At 37.4% G+C, this 19,831-nt stretch overlaps 1 protein-coding gene across 1 annotated transcript in view; it reads right to left on the reverse strand.

Annotated features, from left to right (window-relative positions):
* The window catches only part of tafa3a (TAFA chemokine like family member 3a), a 101,298-nt gene that overhangs the window by 21,460 nt on the left and 60,007 nt on the right, over positions 1–19,831 (reverse strand). The window contains exon 2 of the mRNA XM_040006981.1: positions 14,707–14,819. Within this exon, the coding sequence (XP_039862915.1) occupies positions 14,707–14,818 (112 nt within the window). The 5' untranslated portion in view covers position 14,819. The remainder of the gene's footprint in view (positions 1–14,706; positions 14,820–19,831) is intronic.

A 19,831-nucleotide genomic window follows, 5' to 3' on the forward strand; every position in this document is an offset into this window, starting at 1 on the left:
AGCAAGGTCCAATGTGTGCTGATATTACAAACTAAATAAGCTATAATAACAGCCACATTTTAGAGTATGAGATGACTGCAATGATTTTAATTTTTTTTTGTTTTTGTTGTTCGGATAGACGTCTGGACAATTTCTATTAGTCTTTTATTAAAAGAACACAATGAGGAACCAAATGTTTTGACAACATAAAAAGAAATATGAAAAGAACATCAAAAAAGATCACTTTCTTCTTAAGGAAAGCACTTGCAGGTTGATATTCAGCATTTGTGAGAGTAATCAAACCAAAAACCAAGCTAATCATAATCATCTGCAACATGGTGCTTTTGAGATTAGATGAAAAGGGAGAAACACGGAGACTATAGTGACTAAAAAAAGCTAGTATTGCTTGTTCATCTGTCTTTATTCTCCAAGCACAGTTTTGTTGTAAAAAAAAAAAACATTTAAAAAAAAAAAGCTGAATTTTCCTTTATATTTAATCTTCTACTCACTGAGGACAATCGTTAGAGAGAAAGAATATAGAAACAGATGAGTGGGCTCTCACATTCCCAGAGTGTATGCTTTAGTGGTTTAGATGAAGTCGATGTCAGTACCATTCATCTAGCTGCCACAGTGTAAGAGCCCACCACTGACTGATCAATTGAAGTCCCTCAAGGAATCATACAGCCTTATAAGTGAAAGGCTACTGAAGTTATTAAATCCAGGGACAGCAGTGGCAGCAGCAGTGAGACAGAAACAGACTTATACACGGCGTCAAAGCCTTCTGCAAAGAAAGTGTTGTCTTTACACCATAACTTATTCTCTGTATAGCTACTGCAAATGTAATAAGGGATATTCAGAAACACCACCAGAGACCCATTAAATTCTTATTCTTACTTTCATGATTTTCTGGCACATTTAAAATATAATGCTACATGTATGTTCCTTTTTTAATCTTAAGAGTTCATGATCGAATACAAAGCTTGTTTGTCTCGTGTCACCTACTGCAGGTACTTCAATCAAAGCAGTCTGGCATTTATGGATAACACCACTGTGTGCCACTCTGCACATTCAGATCTAGAAACCTATAAAATAAAGTTAAATTATGTGCATTCTGGTCAGCTCTATTTGCTTCCATAACATTTAGTTAGGACTTTTGGTTTTATTTCCTAAGAAAATATTTTAACATGCACAATTTTAAATTCACGTGTTTTAGGATTTGGCATTTTGTTATAGCTCTGACTGCAAAATGTAGGTTTAATTACCATAAAAGCTTTTTTGCTTTCATGCTCTTTGCTTTGTAGTGACTGACGGAGATTTGTAATATGACTAATAGATTTGTAATGACTAATAAACTGTTCGAGGTTTAGGAAAGATTTGCACATGTCTGGTCTGATGATAATGAGCAGAAACAGCTAAATGTCTTTATGCTGTCTTGGTCTGTGAAAAGGGAAAAATAATCTTTCAAAATAACCTGATGTCACAATTATGATTCAACTTAAAAGACGTTTTGTGTTCTCATTCAGGTCTAGGCTACCTACTGAATTGTTTTGTGTGCTACTAAGAATGAACAGAAACCAGAGATATCACAATACAGAAAGGTTTTTCTTTATATGCGTGGTATAATATTTTTATTTTTAAATCTACACACTGAATTTGCAAACATATGTAGTGCTTAGCAAATAAAGAACTGAACAGTCAAAAGGTGTACAAAGCATAAGACACATCCAAAAGAGTGTGCATCTTTTATTTTGACTTAGTGAGTATATGCCTGTGCATCTCTGTGTGACAATGCTTTGATGAGTGTGTCTCCTTTTAGTTTTTATCTTTTTTCTATTGCTTGGCATGCACACATAGATGTTTGAAAGCATCAGAGCAAAGCCAAACACATTTTCGGCTAATGTTTAGTTTACTTTGTGCATAAACGCATACAATCAGTTTATTAAATATTGAAGAAATACGTGGCTTCCACCTCATTCTTCATTCTTCTTATCATTATTCTTATGCTTCAAAATTGATCTAAAATCAAATCTTTACTTGAACTTGACTGAGTATCACAGGGCAGCGGCCCCCAACCCTCGGTCCATGGACTGGTACCGGTCCATGAGTCGTTTGGTACTGGGCTGCAAGAGTTGAGGCTCTGGTGTGAAATTTATAGTTTTCATGGTTTTTATTGGCTTTTATTGGGGGGGGGGGGTTACTGTTTTTATCATTAACTCGGGTCTTTTCTCGTGTGTTATGAACCGCTGTTATAGAGAACACTTTCCAGATGCTTTCCTCATCCTACTACTATAAATGAAGTGGGGCCTCTGTGATTACTCCTGTCTAATACTTAAATACTTTCTTTTTTAAAATTAAAACTCCACCTTGTACTTTTGAATCTTCTGTTTTAAAGTCTGGATATTTTTCTGAAAGCACAAACTGCAGTCACTGGGAACATCATTTTCTACCAAAGGAGATATCAATGGAGTTTAGATCACTTTGAAGCTGTGAAGCCAAAAGTAGATAAGTGTAATTGTGAAAACCTGATCTTCTTGGCAGAATTTAATTTCTTATATCAAAATAAATCCATAGAAAATGTTGTGTTTTATATCTTCATCTGAGCTGCCACACTCAAAGAAGAGCAAAACTCTTGGATGTATCTGAATGGAGAATGTTTATATCCCCAATCTCAAAACCTAACTCATGCCTATAAAGCAATGATGTTTAACATTACAATAATTACATTATAAATATTCCTGGATTTTTCTAGAAGCATTATTAGTGGCTGTCCACGAAAAACGTCTCTTGGACTCCACAGAGGCAGACGAGAGAGAAGCCAGGGATCCTTTACTATCTGTGGTCTCTCATCTGACATGCACACATGGTGGTTATCTGTCAAGTGGATGTCATGTCTGCTCTAAATGGTTGCCATCTCTGCTTTCCAACTGGATTCCCATGTTTTTCATGTTGAGCAGATTCCACTGATGCCTTTCAGAGCTGAGTGACAGGTGCAGCATCATGAAACAGTGGATTCAGGGGGGAAAAAGGAGATGAGTAACCTCAGTTAAATCGTACATTTCTATAACAATGGCTGAACCACAATCATTTCTACTGCAGAAAGATCCATCTTCATTAGACATAGGAGCCTGTGGTAAAAGTGGAGCAACAAGCTCAGTCTGAAAATAAGACTAATGGTTTGTTTCCAGTTATTCATAGCTGAGGAGCAGAGATTATTCTGCTCTAAATCAAACTGTCATGTAATTACATTAACAATGCTGCTAACTGAGAGGTATATTTAACCAGTTGCTCTAAATCAAACCTTGTCCTAGAAAACAATATTATCTCGTTAGTGGTGAGGCAGCCACCGGCACTGATCCCCTGTTGAATTGCGGGCCGCCTGAGGACACTATTAAAGGAGCATCTGACCCGTCCACCCACTGACAGCTCAATATAAATGTTCCTCTTTTTAATAGACCATCTTGCTGAAAAATATGTCGACAAACCTTTTAAAAAAGCCATTTCAGAAGAACTCCAATGGTCCCACCCATTACTTTTTATGCTCCAGTCCATTCACATAAACTTGATGCTCAGCCTCGGTTGCTGTTTTTATGGTCCGATGTGGACACTCAGCACTGCACTTCATTCCTGAGGAAATGTGAGCCAGAAGGCGAAAAGTCATGGAGCGCAGCCGGAAGATGGAGGCAAGCAATTGATAGACTACATTTCAGAAGCTTATATTTCACTTTATTCAGTCAGTATCCAGCCTCTAGTGAATAACCACCAGACCTAGCATAGCACTGCTTTAAAAGAAAAGAGGAAACTACCCCAAGCTGAATGGATGATGAGTTTCATAAAGTGTTTGTTACGATTTATATTATCAAACTGCTTGGAAAAGAGGTTCCTTGGGACTGTTTTTAAGGGAAATGTGTTAAATTTATGACTGGGAGCTGAAAATCTGTAACATTAAGTAAAAGGAATTAGCTCTTAGAAAGGATAATAAACTTTCCCAACATCTTGTCAGACATCTTCAAATAATACCACATGACAATTTAGAAAGAGACATCCCTCATATTTTGAAACAGGTTGTAGCAAAGGGGCGCTGATTGCTGACTGCTATTTCTGACTGTTGCTCTTTAATATTACCTGACTTGACTACAGGCAATTTGTCTTAAACTTATATGAATTCTAGTGTTCACACCTAGAGCTTTCTAAGGAGAGATTCTTAATTAATCAACAAATATTTCTCTTTATATAACCTCTAACTAGGACCATACCAAAAAGATTTCTGTATATTTTGTTTTGCATTTATGATTCTTTGGCTTGAGTTCACTACAGACTCGATAGTGGGACATTTTCTTTGAACTCTATAATCACAGCACACGAAAGAAATGGTGCAGTTGTAAATATCAAACGTGTTTGATAAGATAGATGTGGTTAAAACTGAATTTGCAAAACCCCCCGAACTACTAGGCTATCTGCTCAGACTACAGAAATGTTATATGTGTTAGCTTTTGATACACAGCTTTAAGATGCACTGTCATAGGTGTGCACGTCATGCCGCTCTATGCAAGTACATCATTTGAATTCTCTCAAAATGTCAACAAACGGAAAGTCTGTACTGTGTTTTTCAGTTTCCTTTCTCTCCTGCCTCTGTCTGATTGGTTCTGCACTGACACATCTCAGCCTGCTTTCAGTACGGCTGCACCTGTCTGCTTCAGTTTCCTTCATGACGAGGCTTTCCTGTCTGCTCCTCTGAAACTATCAAACTGCTATGATACACTCTACAGAATGAGCCACTCTGAAAAAACATAACTCAGAGTAAGTATTAATATGTTATAATCTCATAGCCTAGCGTTGCTCCTTTAAAATACTCATACTAATCCTGGTCAGAATTGCATTTATCCTGCTTTTCATGTCTACCATTTTGACCCGAGATACAGATCCGTCTTATTACTGTCGATTTTGGATTGGATCATCGGGTTTATAAGGATGCTGTCCCTGAACATAGTGAACTGTTCTGTACCAGAAGCTGCTGAACCTGGTTTGCAACAGATTATATGTGGCTGACTGGTGTATATGAGCCGTCATCTCATATAACTGGTCTTTCAATTTCCTTTGAAAACACATATCAGAGAACTAGTGAATAATCTGCGATTTACTCTGGTATACGTGCTGCTATTACTTCACTGACAAAAACTGGGAGGATGAAGAGATTTTTTTTTTCCACAAGTGGAAAAAACATAACTGCCTGAACATCACAAAGAATTCATGATGCAGCTGGGTGAAGTCTGACCTCTGCACCAAATTATTATGTAACCTTTACCCTGATATTTCACAGGTTTACCTCCAGAACACCCTGTGAACTCATTAATTCCCATCCCCTATACGTGTGGTATGTTGTACTAATTATGCCAGTTTTTACAATGTATAAAAACTGAAGGATTCAATATGGGCTAAAACATTAAGCTGCGTAATTGCAAATTAAAAAATAACCATCAGAGTTATGAGCATGGTGCTTCCCTTTCTTTCATTTAATTTTAGCAACACTACCCACACATTAACTACAATATGTTAAAAGCTTAACAATGGGACTATTCTTCTTTATGAAATATAAACTGTAAGTAACTCATTTCAGAGTTAATGTTATGTAGCAGTATGCATCAAACCTCTCATAAAACACAGTCTGTGGAGCAAGGAATCACCATCACAAACAAATTAATCACTTCAAAAATTCTTCGACGCAATAAGATTTCAACACCGCACAGAAACCTTGTGATAAGGACCTGCTCTATTGCCAATATGAAAGGGGTCTGTGCCTCCTAACGCTAAGCTTTAGCCAAGCATAGGCCATTAACAGCAATACAATTGACTAACTTTAAAGGGGGTTGCTTTAATTGCTGGGTAAGGGCAGGCTTTTAGTTTGTAAGACCCAATTACTACCATGCTGTTAGCACTTCTTCACTAATTGCATTCATCAGCTCAAATCGTTATCACCAGGCTCTCCTTCGATTTCTATCAAAATCCAAAAATCCTAATTTCTTTGAGTTTCAGAATAGCTAGAGGTAACTCATAATGTGGCGAGGGATAATGGGTTTACATTTGAGCTGTAATTAGAGAGGGAATGGAGATGGAAGACTTTTGGCGGATCTGTTTTTGTCACAGTATGTGTCCTTTCTGCTGCAATAAAACACTGGGACAAATTTTACTCTAAGCTGTTATGCCAGTCAGTGTTGTCTTGAGAACACACTGTTTTCCAGAAACCATTGACTACATGTGGATTGACCCTAATGTCGTAAAAGTATAGACAATAATTATGAATCTGTTTTAGTATAGCTTATTCATTTTTGTAGCTTTGGACACTTTTTTTGTTGTTTTGTTGCATTATTGTGTTTTATATTTGTTTTGTTTTGGCTCTCCGTCAGGTTAATTGTTGGGACCGTGGAATGTTGTTACAGCTCAGTGAGACAATTACAGAGGTTGTGAACAAGCCAACAGTTTATCCACATTTCCCCAGCCATTACTGACAAATAATGCCATACCAAGCATTTGTCTGCTGAATTAACAGACGAACAAGATTACAAATTAGTGTAATAATCTGCATACACGCTGTCACAATACTCTGTAATATCATTGATAGTACCTACCAGAAAGTGTTAAACGTTATTGGTAAACTGTTAAATTGTCAGGATGCCAAACCTAAATACATTTCTAGCATTGCCATGTCTTTCCCACATTTATATGGGCAGCCACAGAACCACCACAGCTATTGTGTTTTCTCTGCAGAGACAATCTTTTCCCCATGGAGTCATACTCATGAACCCATCTAACTGGTCTGTTGAGACTGCAAACAAATAAGGGAGGGAACCAAACCTGTGTTGAGGTAAAAATGGGGGTGAGTGCATGCATATCTATCTATCTATCTATCTATCTATCTATCTATCTATCTATCTATCTAGAGAGATATAGATATATATGTGTGTGTGTGTGTGTGTGTGTATACATATCTATATCTATAGATATAGATAGATCTCTCTCTCTATATATATATATATATATATATATATATATATATATATATATATGTATATCGTATTGGGTGAACAAGTTTGAATTTCCCTATGTTCTTCAGCAAGTTGCACCTTGACCAGAAACTTTTGGTAACTATCAACAAGCTTCTGGCATAATTCTGGCTGGATATTTGGCCATTTGGGGTTCATTTTAACATTAGAACCGCCAAGGGGGTCATTTATACCCCTACTGGTGGTTCTATTGTTAAACTGGTTATGGGTTAAAAATAGGTTGAAATACAGGAGGTCACTGTCATGTTGAGTGTCCATGTGTACTTTCAGTTGAGCTTAAAGGTGTCAATTTTGGAGCAGGGGCTTCGTTCTTTGTCAGTGCCGTCTCTGTCTATGACTATAAAAAAAATTTTGCTTTATTGTCAACAGCAGTTTCCAGTAAATAGTTCCTTGGACTTTCCCACTGTTCTGAGTATTGGTCAATCTAATCAATGCTGTAAAACAAAACTATTTTATGCTAGCGAAGATCTTATTAAGTTAAATGACAATGTACAGTTTTTAAGTATTTGTATTCATTTGACCCTCTTGACCTTGTGGATTAGAGAAAATCTGAAATAAATTTTTGTTTTTTAAAGTCAATAAAGATGTATGCTATACAATTATCCCAACTTGGAAAGACAATTCAAAGAAATCATTAAAAGTCCATAATTACACTCTTAATGGGCTATCATGGGTATGTAAACTTCTGACCATAACTGTATTTTTAATACGCTCAAAATTACGTAACGTATTATAAAATAGATATTTAGACATCTAACACATTTGGTGCTCTTTTCACACTGTAGGTTATCTAAATTTGCAGGCCTTTTCACGCATAGAATTGATGCTTACAGTCTAGACAGTTATTTTGGCATCCATGTGAGAGAGCACTAAACAAATTTACTTTACACAGACCCTTGGATGTGAGCAATATGTAGATTAAGAGTATAGTTTGAGTGGTTTTATGGTAGGTCAGACCCTGATGCTAAATTGTGATGATTGTAACAGAATTTGGGGGGAAATGTTTTATTTTATAGTATAACAGTCATTTATATTTTTAGAACAGACAATAAGGATAATCACATAGGCAAAAACAAAAATTGTCCTTTAACACTATGTCCTGTACTAATGCAACAATGCTACAATTCCCAACTATCATGCTTGAACTTTGATTCCTCTGTGTATGTGAATAAAACTATTGATATTCTCTCAGCACATACAGTGTCCCCTTGTTCCCCTCTGTCAGCTACACAACCACACACACAGAGGATAGAACCAAGGCCACACACAGCCACTCACGGCTCATCTATAGCTGCCATTCAGATGTGTATAGCAGAGGACGTTTGATGGTTTTCTAATCTCAGGACCTGCCACTGGAAGATGGGGCGAGCTGACCCCCGTCATCCCCACAGTGCATCTCAAACAGCCCCACATCTCCATCTCAATCTCCCTCTGCTTACTACCTCCCCACCATTGTGTTGTCCACCTGCTCTCCAAATGTCAGGACAAATGCTCCACTGCCGCATCCCCGCACATCCCCAGGGTGGGGATGACCTGTTCCTCAGCCGCTTCGTATAATGTCATGCTATCTCTGGGCAAGGGTTCCACACTGACCTGATGTGGACTGTGCAGAAGGCTAATGAATACTACCACACACCAACACAGACCCAGATACAGTAAATTTACTGCATTACAGGTTTTTATACAAGTCAGGAAATTGGAATAGATACATATGATGAAGTCTCAAAATGAAGAAAAAATATGACACGGAAAAATCCACTTGATCCTTTTGGTGGACTCAAATCAATCCCAAGGAGACCTCTGTTTCAAATACACTGATATTATGACAAGATATAGCAGTCTCTGGATTAAACAGCAATTAGTCCAATGCATTCTGCAGCACTAAAGATTAGCCAGTTGGCAAAAGGGCAGGACTAATGCTGGCGTCAAGCAGTGCTGCTGTATAATATTTTAACTTGCCAGTGCTAGTTAACTCTGGCACAGGTTTAACAATTTTTGCTTGGTGTGATCCGTTCTGGAAATCTCCAAGAAAACCCGCACTTTGATGTGCCTATTCATCAGTCTTAGCTAAAAATTCTGAAAGTCAACCTGATATTTGTCTTTTGTTTTAAGTGGGAGAATCAAATCCCCTCTCTGGGATTGGGGAGCTCAAAAACAAAACAACAAAAACCCAAAAAACGTAACTACATTAGCAGCAATTTGTTAATTTAATAAACTATTTTTTTCCCAAAATCATAAATATTTCTCTCGCACCTTGATCACTGGTTCTAATCACATTTAATAGACCACTTTTATGTTTTTTAAAAAATAATAATAAAAACTTCTGTTTTATTTCATTATTTATCTATTGTCTAGTCCAAGTTTTTAAAGGGTTTTGCCTCACTGTCAGTTTGCAATCACAAACAACAAAAACCTTTAAGCCTAAATATAGCTATTCTTATTTGTACTCATTTGTATCTTTAATCCATGGGTGTTTGACATTTTTAGAACGTCTCCTGGGACTTAAAATGCAATTACAATTTTTGCACTATGTCATCAAAATTTAAAGTATGCCAGCTGAACAGAAACACATTTATACATGCGGCAGGCCACACAGGCAATGAAAACTTGCATTCAGTGAGCATTTTTCATTCAAGCGGCTGGGTGCATCTTTGAGTATGGTTTTCACTTCTTATTATAAAGTGTGTGTGTGTGTGTGTGTGTGTGCGTGTCAGTGTGTGTAAGACAGAGAGAGCGTGTGTGTCTATGGAGGATACTGTTTATTTATGGATTTTTATATATTTTTACAAATCCATAGCATCAACACATTGTTAGGGCTGAAGATATTGAACAATAATAGAATTTAGACCAGCAAAACTAATATTATGCTGCTCTAAAGTTAGCTAAGTGAAGTTACTTGGAAGGTCTTGTCAAAAATGTATTTATATCAAAGGGAACAAGTTTAATAATAAACATGAATATTACCATTTTGAGGTATTTTAACAGTTAAGAAGACTAATCCTCATCTCATCAAGAATATTTGAATACGAATATCTTTACAACACTCTATTCACTTTTTCATGCAGTCTTCATTAGCAGCCACAGTGGAAGATAACTTTATATTTATTTTCACTGTCAGTATTTTTTGCTTATTTGGTGATCTGTGGAAATGGGAATACAGACAGAAGCATAAATGAGTTAAGTATAAACCAAAGAGACATGCACAGGATAAAACAACTTTTTCAATAATCAAGCTATTTCATTTTAATATTTCTTCCACTGTGAAGAAAAAAAAATCACTGTTCAAAACACAATGACTAAATCTACCCCAAGGCTATTCAAAGTTGGATAGTAACAAATTATATTATTTTGAGTTTCTAAAATGATCTAAGCCTTTAAACACTAAGAAAAAGCGCTCTGCTGCCGCCTGATTCTCATCAAGATCCATCAAGCATGAAAAGCTCTTTTTCATAGCCTTCCTTCCCTCCAGGCTGGCACAGGAAAACAAGTCTAATTTATCTAGTAAGCATATTTTAATTCATAATTTGTATTAATGTGACACATCCTAATATATCTTTTTTCCAGAAATTATTTTGATGGGGACAGTGTGGGGAACAAAAACTTTTTTGTTGGATTCTGCCATTAATTTGGGAAAGAGTGAAAAAAGTTGAAACCAATTTGCATAGAATACAAAAAAAAATCCCCCAAAGCATAAAAATCAGCTCGAGAACGAACCATTAGAGTGCATCACGCAGTTTTTAGAAAGTCTCCACCATAAGCAAATATGGAAATATTCTACTCTATTCAAATGAGAGCCAGTGCAGTTTCATCTTATTAATAAGGCGGCATGGCCCCTTGTGTGCATGTGAATATAGAACCGGAGTGTAAAGCTGATCCCCGAAGTCATTTTGCAATTTGTGTAGTTATCCATGAGCCATGTGGCTTAATGCTTGATATTTTAAAATCTAGCAAAGTTTACGACCTGTAAACAGCACTGCTTAGAGCGTTTTCTTTTCCCTCTCTCAACGAGTGGGAGCTGCTGCCATGTTGCATCGCACAGCCTCAGTGGGAAATGTGTTTTTCACGCCTGTTTTCCTCTCTCCTACATTTCCCCTCACAGACACTGACCAACAATCCACAAAGAGCTTCATTCCTGCTTTTTAAATGAGACAGATTGAGCTGCTGTTAAAAAAAAAGTGTCCAAGCATCTAAATAGCTGAGTAATGAGGCTCCCATTTGACCAGGCCACAACATCAGTCTAAATCCTATCGATGGGACCAAAACAAATTGTAAAGCCGAAAGGTAGTTGTTATCACGCTGGTTCTCTCTCTCTCTTGCTGGACCACTCTTCTTCTTCTTGCGCCCTCTCTCGCCCTTCATCTCCCTCTCCACTCTTTCATGACCGGCTAATGAATGTAGATAGTGCTTTGGGGGATGCGGTGGTCTTATTACAGGGGTTATGTGTGCACGCTGTAAGCTCAGCATGCTCCAGTCAGGCAATGGTGAAAGGTTCAATTGCTTTGGCAAAGCCCCCACTTCAGTAAACAGAAGGGCTAAAGAGGTTTGTTTATTGGGCGCACCTTGGCTTGACCTCTGTAGCTCAGGGACAGGCTACGTGATTACAGAAGTGTCAGCGCAGCCCGGGCAGAACAGGCCAGACTACTTTCATTGGCCCTCTCTCTCTCCTAATAAATCACAGGAATAAGCACACAAACCACACGAGTGGGACAAATGCAAAAACAATGAGAGTTCAATGTAAGCCTGATGATTTAATGGTTTATCCAGCATGTTTGCGCTCAAACTAGTCGGATTTGGTGTTCTACTGTCAGTCTACAGAGATATATAAAGAACATATTGATTGGAATGATTAGTTTATTACACGGGTAGGCGAAAAGGCAAGCTGTCCTGATGCTCACTCCAAAACAGAAACAATATGAAACATGGCCAAAGTATGTGGACATTTTGACCACAGCAAAGGCAAAGAAGTAATTTCCTGAAGGAATTAAGTTGTTAAGTGTCACCTAGTTTTTCTAATTATAATAAATATTTGACAAAGTCAGCTGTTAGGATTCAGTTATAGGGTTGAAATGATTTAGATAATTATTATCATTACAGATCACCCAAAACATCCAATTCTGCTGCTGTGCTCCAGCTTTCACCCTTTGCTTGCTCGGGTAAGTTCTCCACACTCTGGACTCTGTTCAGTTCATCCCCCAACTGCTCTGCACAGCCAGAGCAGTGAAAATAATAATTTGTTATTTTAACTCACTATACCTTCCTACATATTTAATTCATCAGTCACATATCATTAGTTCTGACTCATATTATAACAGCCTTCACATCAAAATGTGTGTAAACAGGCCTGCTGAGTGCAGCATTTTACATTGATTCTATTGGGGTGAAAATGACTGATGTAGTTTCCCCATACACCTCAAAATTAACTATACGGCAAATAAATCCATTTTAGGAAAAATCGTGAAATGAGAGGTGATCGGGTTATATACACTATGTAATTATGTTATTATGTGTGGCTTGTGGTTTCAGTTTATCTGAAAGATGTTGGGTGAGGTAAGCCTGTGCAGACCAGTCAAAGTCAGAGCACCTTTCCTTTATGGGCCTTTGTGCATGGTCATGATTAACCAGGAAAAGCCCTGCCCCACACTGCTGTCACAGAGCTAAAAGCACATTATCGTACATCACAATGTGAAAATAATTCTTTATGAGTACCGGGGGTCTTTGTTCAAACAATGAAAAATGTGAAACGCCAAAGCACACAGAAGAGTATGGAAAGGTATGTAGCGTTTGTCCATATATTGTATTTTATCTTTTATGCTCCATATTTTGGAATGTTCCATATTTTATTTCATATTTCTTGAGGAAAAGCTGGTGAGACTGCTTTCCACTCTTGCACATCATGTATACATTTCACATTGTATTTGTTTTGAATGCTGTGTGTTCACAGTGGAAAAATTATATTTTTATTATGTTTAGTTGTTTTATTTTATCATGTCTGATTGTTCGGTTGATGTTGGTGCAGTTATATACAATGCACTTAAAATATAAAGTAAAAATGATTTAAGACGCAATACAATATCACTGGTTGTGTAATGGAAATGTGTTTTATAGAACACTGAATCTATTATAGTGAAATAAGTAAATGTGAATAATGCTGGTTTAGGACACAGGAACACAAAGTTAGATGTGGTGGAGCTCTCCATACTGATTTAAAAAGTTGAATGGTTACATTTTACTAAAACGTATACCTTAAGTTAACAAGAAAATATTCAATAGCTGTGCACCTATGAATGATGAATCAAATTATTAATCTAGCAATAGCAAAGTCAAAAAACAGGTTGACATACAGTTATATTTGCCATATTTATCAGCCTCTGTTTTTGATTTGATTTGAACATACACAGACAAGGTATGTAGTGCAATCCATTTGTGACATATAATATGTACAGTCTCCTTGTGTAGTCCATCCTGTTTTGGCTCTATCAAAGTCTTTTGCTGGTTATATGTTTTCAGCTAACATGGAGCTGTTTCCCTCTAGCCACTGTGTGCTGTTTGTCCTCCAGTGGAATAAGGCTCATTATCTCAATGTGTAGTCACAGTTTCTACCGTTACGCCCAGGGATCAGGCCATCTCTCCATTAAGGAAAATCGCTTTGAAAGGTCTTGTCCTCTGCTTCAAACACACACACACACACACACACACACTGAGACGCATGCATGCACTTAGTGTACTGGTATTACTTTTTTCCATTTGATGCTTGACTTACAAGACTGCTAAACTGTTGAATTTTAATGTGCACAAAACACAACCTTAAAGTACATCTTTGCCTTGCTGTTTAGAAGCCAATAAAGTTGAACAAATCATATCAATTTCTTTTTAAAAAGTCATTGAGATGAAATGTGACCACAACATGTGGCTGAGCTATAAGGAATTGGGTCTGACATGCTGTGACTGGGCTACCAATTTGGTCAGAATGGATCCACTGAAAGCACTCAACTGTAATCCTTCCACATCAGAAAACACATCAGGTGTTATATTTTTGGGGGGAAATGTTAGCCCATCATAGCAAGTAAAATAGAAACTTAAAGCGATGATTTACAGCTCAGAATAAAAATTTAATAACACAATATGCATGCATAATTCCTAACAGGTACTGGTATAAATCCCTGGGAAGTAAATTACAAAGAAGTGTATGCAGGGAAATTTATTGGCTTCTCTCAATAATCATTACCATCTACTTAACTAGACATTTCAAGGACAATGTGAGCACAGTGATAGCATGTGTTTGTTTTTGTTCTAACTGAGCATGAATTGCCTTTAAATATGTATTCTGCTGGTGTGTTTGTCACAGTCTGCTGCTCCTGGTTTTTGCTTTTCTGCCCATCTTGAAGTCAAACAAGCTCATTATTTTCAAAAAAAATCATTTCACAAGATTTTGCTGGCTTTTAATGGGATAATACAGTGACTATATGCTTTCCTGAGTTTCTTCACTACAGAGGTTGATCAGACATAGTAACAGACTTTATTTGTTCTGGGCATCCTGCCCAGAACATCCTGCTGTGTGTGTGTTTCTGAGTTTCTGTATAGTATGAATGAACAATGATTTATGAAAGATAGCACTCTGTTCAGCCACTGGTCAATGGGAAACTAATGAATGGAAGGACATGCAGTGTACCTATGTGGCTCCTATGTGACGATGCACTGGTCAGCTGTCCCCAGAGAGACACCATACAGACGGTCAGCAGCAGCGCCCTTCCGTACATGCTCTGTAGGTCCCTCTCCTGCATTCTGGAAAAACAGGACAACAAAATCAGGAGTTAGCCATATTTGCATAATATGAACACCCAGATATACAGTCTGGCTCATTTCAGTTCAAGGACACAAATTCTCATAGCTATGACTTGGCAGTCACAGGTGGAATCTACTGAGTTTTAACTGGATTAACTCAAACTAAACCAACCCACACAAACAAAATCAATCTACCAGTATCTATTCATGTGTTTGAAAATGCAGAAAATTCAAAATTAAATTATTTCTCTTGAATTGAGTTGTGCTGATGAGCTTTGGATCAGTAGGAAATATACACACCTTGTCAAAGTTCAGTTATTTCTTGGTTTTTTGGAAATGCATGCTGTTTTCCCATTGGTTCCATGTAGTGGGACACAACAAGCACAACTGCTTTGTATTTATTTATTATTAAATAAATTCACACAGTTACATGAAAACAGGGAGATTGTTTTCACAGGACTGATTAATTAATATCATATCTATGAAAACAGAGGTTTTGGCAGTTTGCTAGTGTGGTGTTAACACAATTGTACGATATTGTGCAGACGTCCCAGCAAATGTATCCAAAGGTCAAATGGTGCAATGCTCAGAGAAACTGAGAAAAACCCAACAGCTCCAAAAAGTTCATGACAGTACAATTTGAAACAGATTAAACAAGTATATCTTGTTTTGAAGGGCTGCCAAGAGAAAGACCTCTAGAAGGAGATAGCACAGTTTAGGTTTACAAAGTTGCGCATGAACAAACCACAAGACTTGTAGATCAATGTTCTTTGGACTGATGAGATCTAAGTGGCGATGTCTGACATCGTGGCATGTTTGGTGAAAACCAAACACAGCATATCAGCACAAACACCAAATACCAGCTGTCAAACACAGTGTTGGAGGGGTTTGGGTTTGCTTTGCAGCCACAGAACCCGGACACCTTGCAGTTCTTGGGTAAACTGTGAACTCCTCCGTACTCTGTATTCTAGAGTCAAATGGGAGGTCATCTGTAAAACAGCTAAAGCCTAGCTGAAACTTGGTGATGCAACAGAACAATCACCATCAACATAAAAGCAAATCCACAAGAAAATGGATAAAAAAAAGAATCAATGGTCCAGTCAAAATCCAGATCTCACCCAAATGAATTCCTGTGCCTCTTGAGAGATCTATGCAAATTAATGCCCACAAATCTCAGTGACATAAAGCAGTTCTATAAAGAACAGTAAAAATTCCTCCATAGTGCTGTGAGAGACTGATCATTATAAAGAAAACAATTACTTAAATCTACTTCTACTTGGCTCTTAAATCATGGGGTTTATTTAATTTTTCACAGGACTGCAAAGAGTCCTGGACAAAGAAATTCACTGGTGCTGAGGTTTCCTCTCTGTAGTAGTCAGACAAGTAGTTTTCATTTTTGTTTGTAGTTTGGTTTGGTTTAGACAACAAAACTGCTTAGTCAGGTAAAGGAAAATAATTTGGACACAATCAGATGAATAGCTGTAAAATCTACAACATTTCCACAAAGCTTGTGCTGTCGTCACCACCACATTTCAACTTATTACATTACACTTGCACTGACATTTGAATGTGTGAAACCAGGATGATAGTATCAGTAACTGTATCAGCTAACTGCCAAACCACCGATTTGTGCACAATAACCTTAAAGCAGGCATCTCAAAGTCATTAGTGCTCATGCTACACTGCATGGAAACATGAAAAATGAAAACTACACTTTTCCCTTTATATGAAAAAATGTTCATATTCAATGAACCATCTATTTACATTTACGGTCCGATGGGCTTCCTGAGATGTTTTCAGAAGAGCAAAGTACAATGTTAAAGTTTGTCTCATAACCAGAGATGGGCAGTAACGCGTTACAAGTAATGCGTTACTGTAATCCGATTACTTTTTTCAAGTAACGAGTAAAGTAAGAGATTACTATTCCAAAAACGGTAATTAGATTACCGTTACTTTCCCGTAGGAACGCTGCGTTACTCCATTACTAAAACCGTGATTTATTTGTGAGAATGTCTCATGACAGTGATGTAAGCGAGTGCGACATTCGTGGCAACAGCTGTGTGCAGATCAAGAATGGATAATATATTTAGTGCGGGAGAGAGTATGACCGTGCAGCGTTTAAAGCGTGGAAGTACTGACCTTACTTTGAGTTTGATTCCATAAAAAGTGACAAAAATATTAGTGTCCATTGTGCGTGGGAAGAAAAAGTCTTTTTACAGCGAAAAAAAACCCCTGAAGTTCCAAGCAAGCACCACGTAATGGGAAATTCACAGAGAAACTCGCGGATTCTTCAACTGACCGCTGCGGCACACCTGCACCAGGGCAAACCTCCACCTACTCCACTCCTGCTTTACAGGTGAAAATAGAGCAACAGGACCGCTAGTCTTTGATTTTATTTATTTTCTGCTGTGTTGCACTTGCATCTATTTGAAAGACTGAGTGTAAACACAAATAAATATATTATTTTAAATATTTTATTTTATGTGCTGGAATGTGCAGAAAATAGGTTTAAATGTTAAACAAATTTCTTCCAGTCAGAGAATGTTGCATGTAATTAAAGTTTTGCTTGATGCATAAAGTTAAAAGATTAAAACTAATAAAACAAGTTTTAAAAAGAGACTTTTTCATTTGATTACATTTTGTATGATGGATTATGCAGAAAAAGTAGAATTGGGCTGAAAGATCTATCGCTTTATCACCTATTCAGGTTGTAAATCGTGTTTTTAAAAAGTAACTAAGTAACTAAGTAATTAATTACTTTTGAAAATAAGTAATCAGTAAAGTAATGGGATTACTTTTGGGGGGAAGTAATCAGTAATTAGTTACTGATTAACTTTTTCAAGTAACTTGACCAACACTGCTCATAACATCCACATCCCAGGAAATTAAACAAAAAGTAGCATTTAACCTCTTTATCATTCATTGAACTACTTTCCATACACTTCAGTATGTTAATACTGACATCAACATGCAATATGTTTGATACCCCTCCCTTAAAGCTAATGAATAAGCTGAGGGAACTCCAGGATAACAAGTGATAAAGGGAAAGAAGCAAACAAACAAACTTAAGAATCTTTTTGTCCTTTTTGTGCATTAGCCATTAGCTTCAAAACTGCAGTAGCTTATAAAATATCTCTGAAAATAGTCATTTTGTAAAAACATAATAAATTCTGTAAGCCTCTGCAACAAAGCCCAGATCAGTTTGCTGTATCACTACCTGGTATGACTGAGCCTATAATTTTGAAGTCATATTCACTTGTGAACACCTCTGGGGTTCATGTATTAAATTATTGTGTTTTATTTCACCAAAAGCTCAAGTGATATGCAGTCCAATGATATGGAGCTGCAGATGTAGAATTTGAATGAAATTGCAACAGATGGATTCAGTAATAATTTCACAAAATTCATAACACCAGTTCTGGAGCAACAAATTAACTATTTTTTTCTCTCTTCTCTCCCTACTTCCTATCTGTGAGTGTTGCTATTTGTGTGGTCTGTCTTACAATGCTCGGCTCAGTAAAATTTGTGTACTTTCAGATGATTGTTGTCCTGCAATACTCTCCATCTTCATCTGAGAGGCCCATGGAGAGTGGAACAATCAGCGGCTCGTCTTGCTGCCAACAGAGCTGGTCTCCTCTCTCATGAGAAAGCAGCCGCAAATCGCAGCTCTGCTTTGAACTCTGTTCCAGTGCAGCAACTCAAATTAGTAAAATGTTTGGTTTCGTGCAAAAAGATCAACCCTTGCTTATCTGGCAGAGTCTCACATATGAGGGAGATGTTTTACTGTGACTGCCTTTGTACTGCCAGCCAGAGCTGGTGAGATATTAACACGGCACTCTAATTCTGTACAGGCTCAGACAGCTGATGCAATCAGGATGTTAAAAGCACGTACAGACTGTAGAAAAACATAGACACAGTGTCTGTAATATCAACCATAAATTCATCAAGGGACTATTTGAAGTCTGGGGTTTAGGTTTATGTTGCTGCTGTTATTGGGATTATGTGAAACCAAAAAACAAGAAGCCTGCATGGATCTCAAGTGAGGCAAACAAGTGACATCGGGAACTAACTGTGTGGTGGGCTGAAGTACCTGTCAATGCCTTTAAATACTATATATTATGTACCAAGTATACACAAACTCCATTATGAATTTTTTTTTAAAGTATAAAAAAACTGTAGCAACTTTTAATGAGTTACTAAATGCATTTAAATCAGCTTTCCACAGGCTTCCACACTCAACCCGATATACCATGTGAACTTGTGTGACTTCCACAAGACATTAAATAACAGATACACACCGTTGCATCCTTTGTAATTTAAGGGCTTGATTTGATCTTTTACTTTGCTCGGCAGGGGACTGACGAGTTAAATTAACTCCCACAGAGTCTGAAAACTAATTTTCACCTGTACTCTCAGACGTTTGGTGCAACACTAACACATACCGCCTCCAACATTAGACCAGATGAAGTGGTAACATGATTAAAAAATATGTCTTCACTTCTTTGGTCTGCTGGGGCAAAGTAGAGATCACTACTAGAAAAACACCACTTGTAATGGACTCCATCTCACTGTTAGTTTACCAATTTATTCCATCCCTGTTTATCTAAGAAGAAAAAAAAGTATTAGACTCACATTAAACATTTCAGCGTCTTACTCTTATTTTACTTATTTGCGATTTGTTCCAACAAGAAAGCTGATCTGACAACTGAACTCCAGAAATAATTGGAATTTGAGAGCACGCCACTGTGCTTTATGAAAATGAAATGTCTGTGACGGCAGAGTTTTGGTTTGGAGCTGCTAGGATGTCAGGTTTTATTCCAAATCTAAATCTATTTTAGCACATTATACTCCAATTTCCATCTTGCGTCTGTAGTGTTCAGGTGGCTTATTGGAGCTGGTTAACAAGAAAATTATTCCACCTGACTGATGTGGCACTGAGACCAGGTGGCTCATCACAAAATGCCCTGAATGGGGTGGAATTATTTTGGGGACACATTAAGGCAGATTTTTAC

This window comes from Simochromis diagramma, unplaced genomic scaffold (genome assembly GCF_900408965.1).
Source record: "Simochromis diagramma unplaced genomic scaffold, fSimDia1.1 OVJJ01000320.1, whole genome shotgun sequence".
In the NCBI taxonomy this organism is placed as follows: Eukaryota; Metazoa; Chordata; class Actinopteri; order Cichliformes; family Cichlidae; genus Simochromis; species Simochromis diagramma.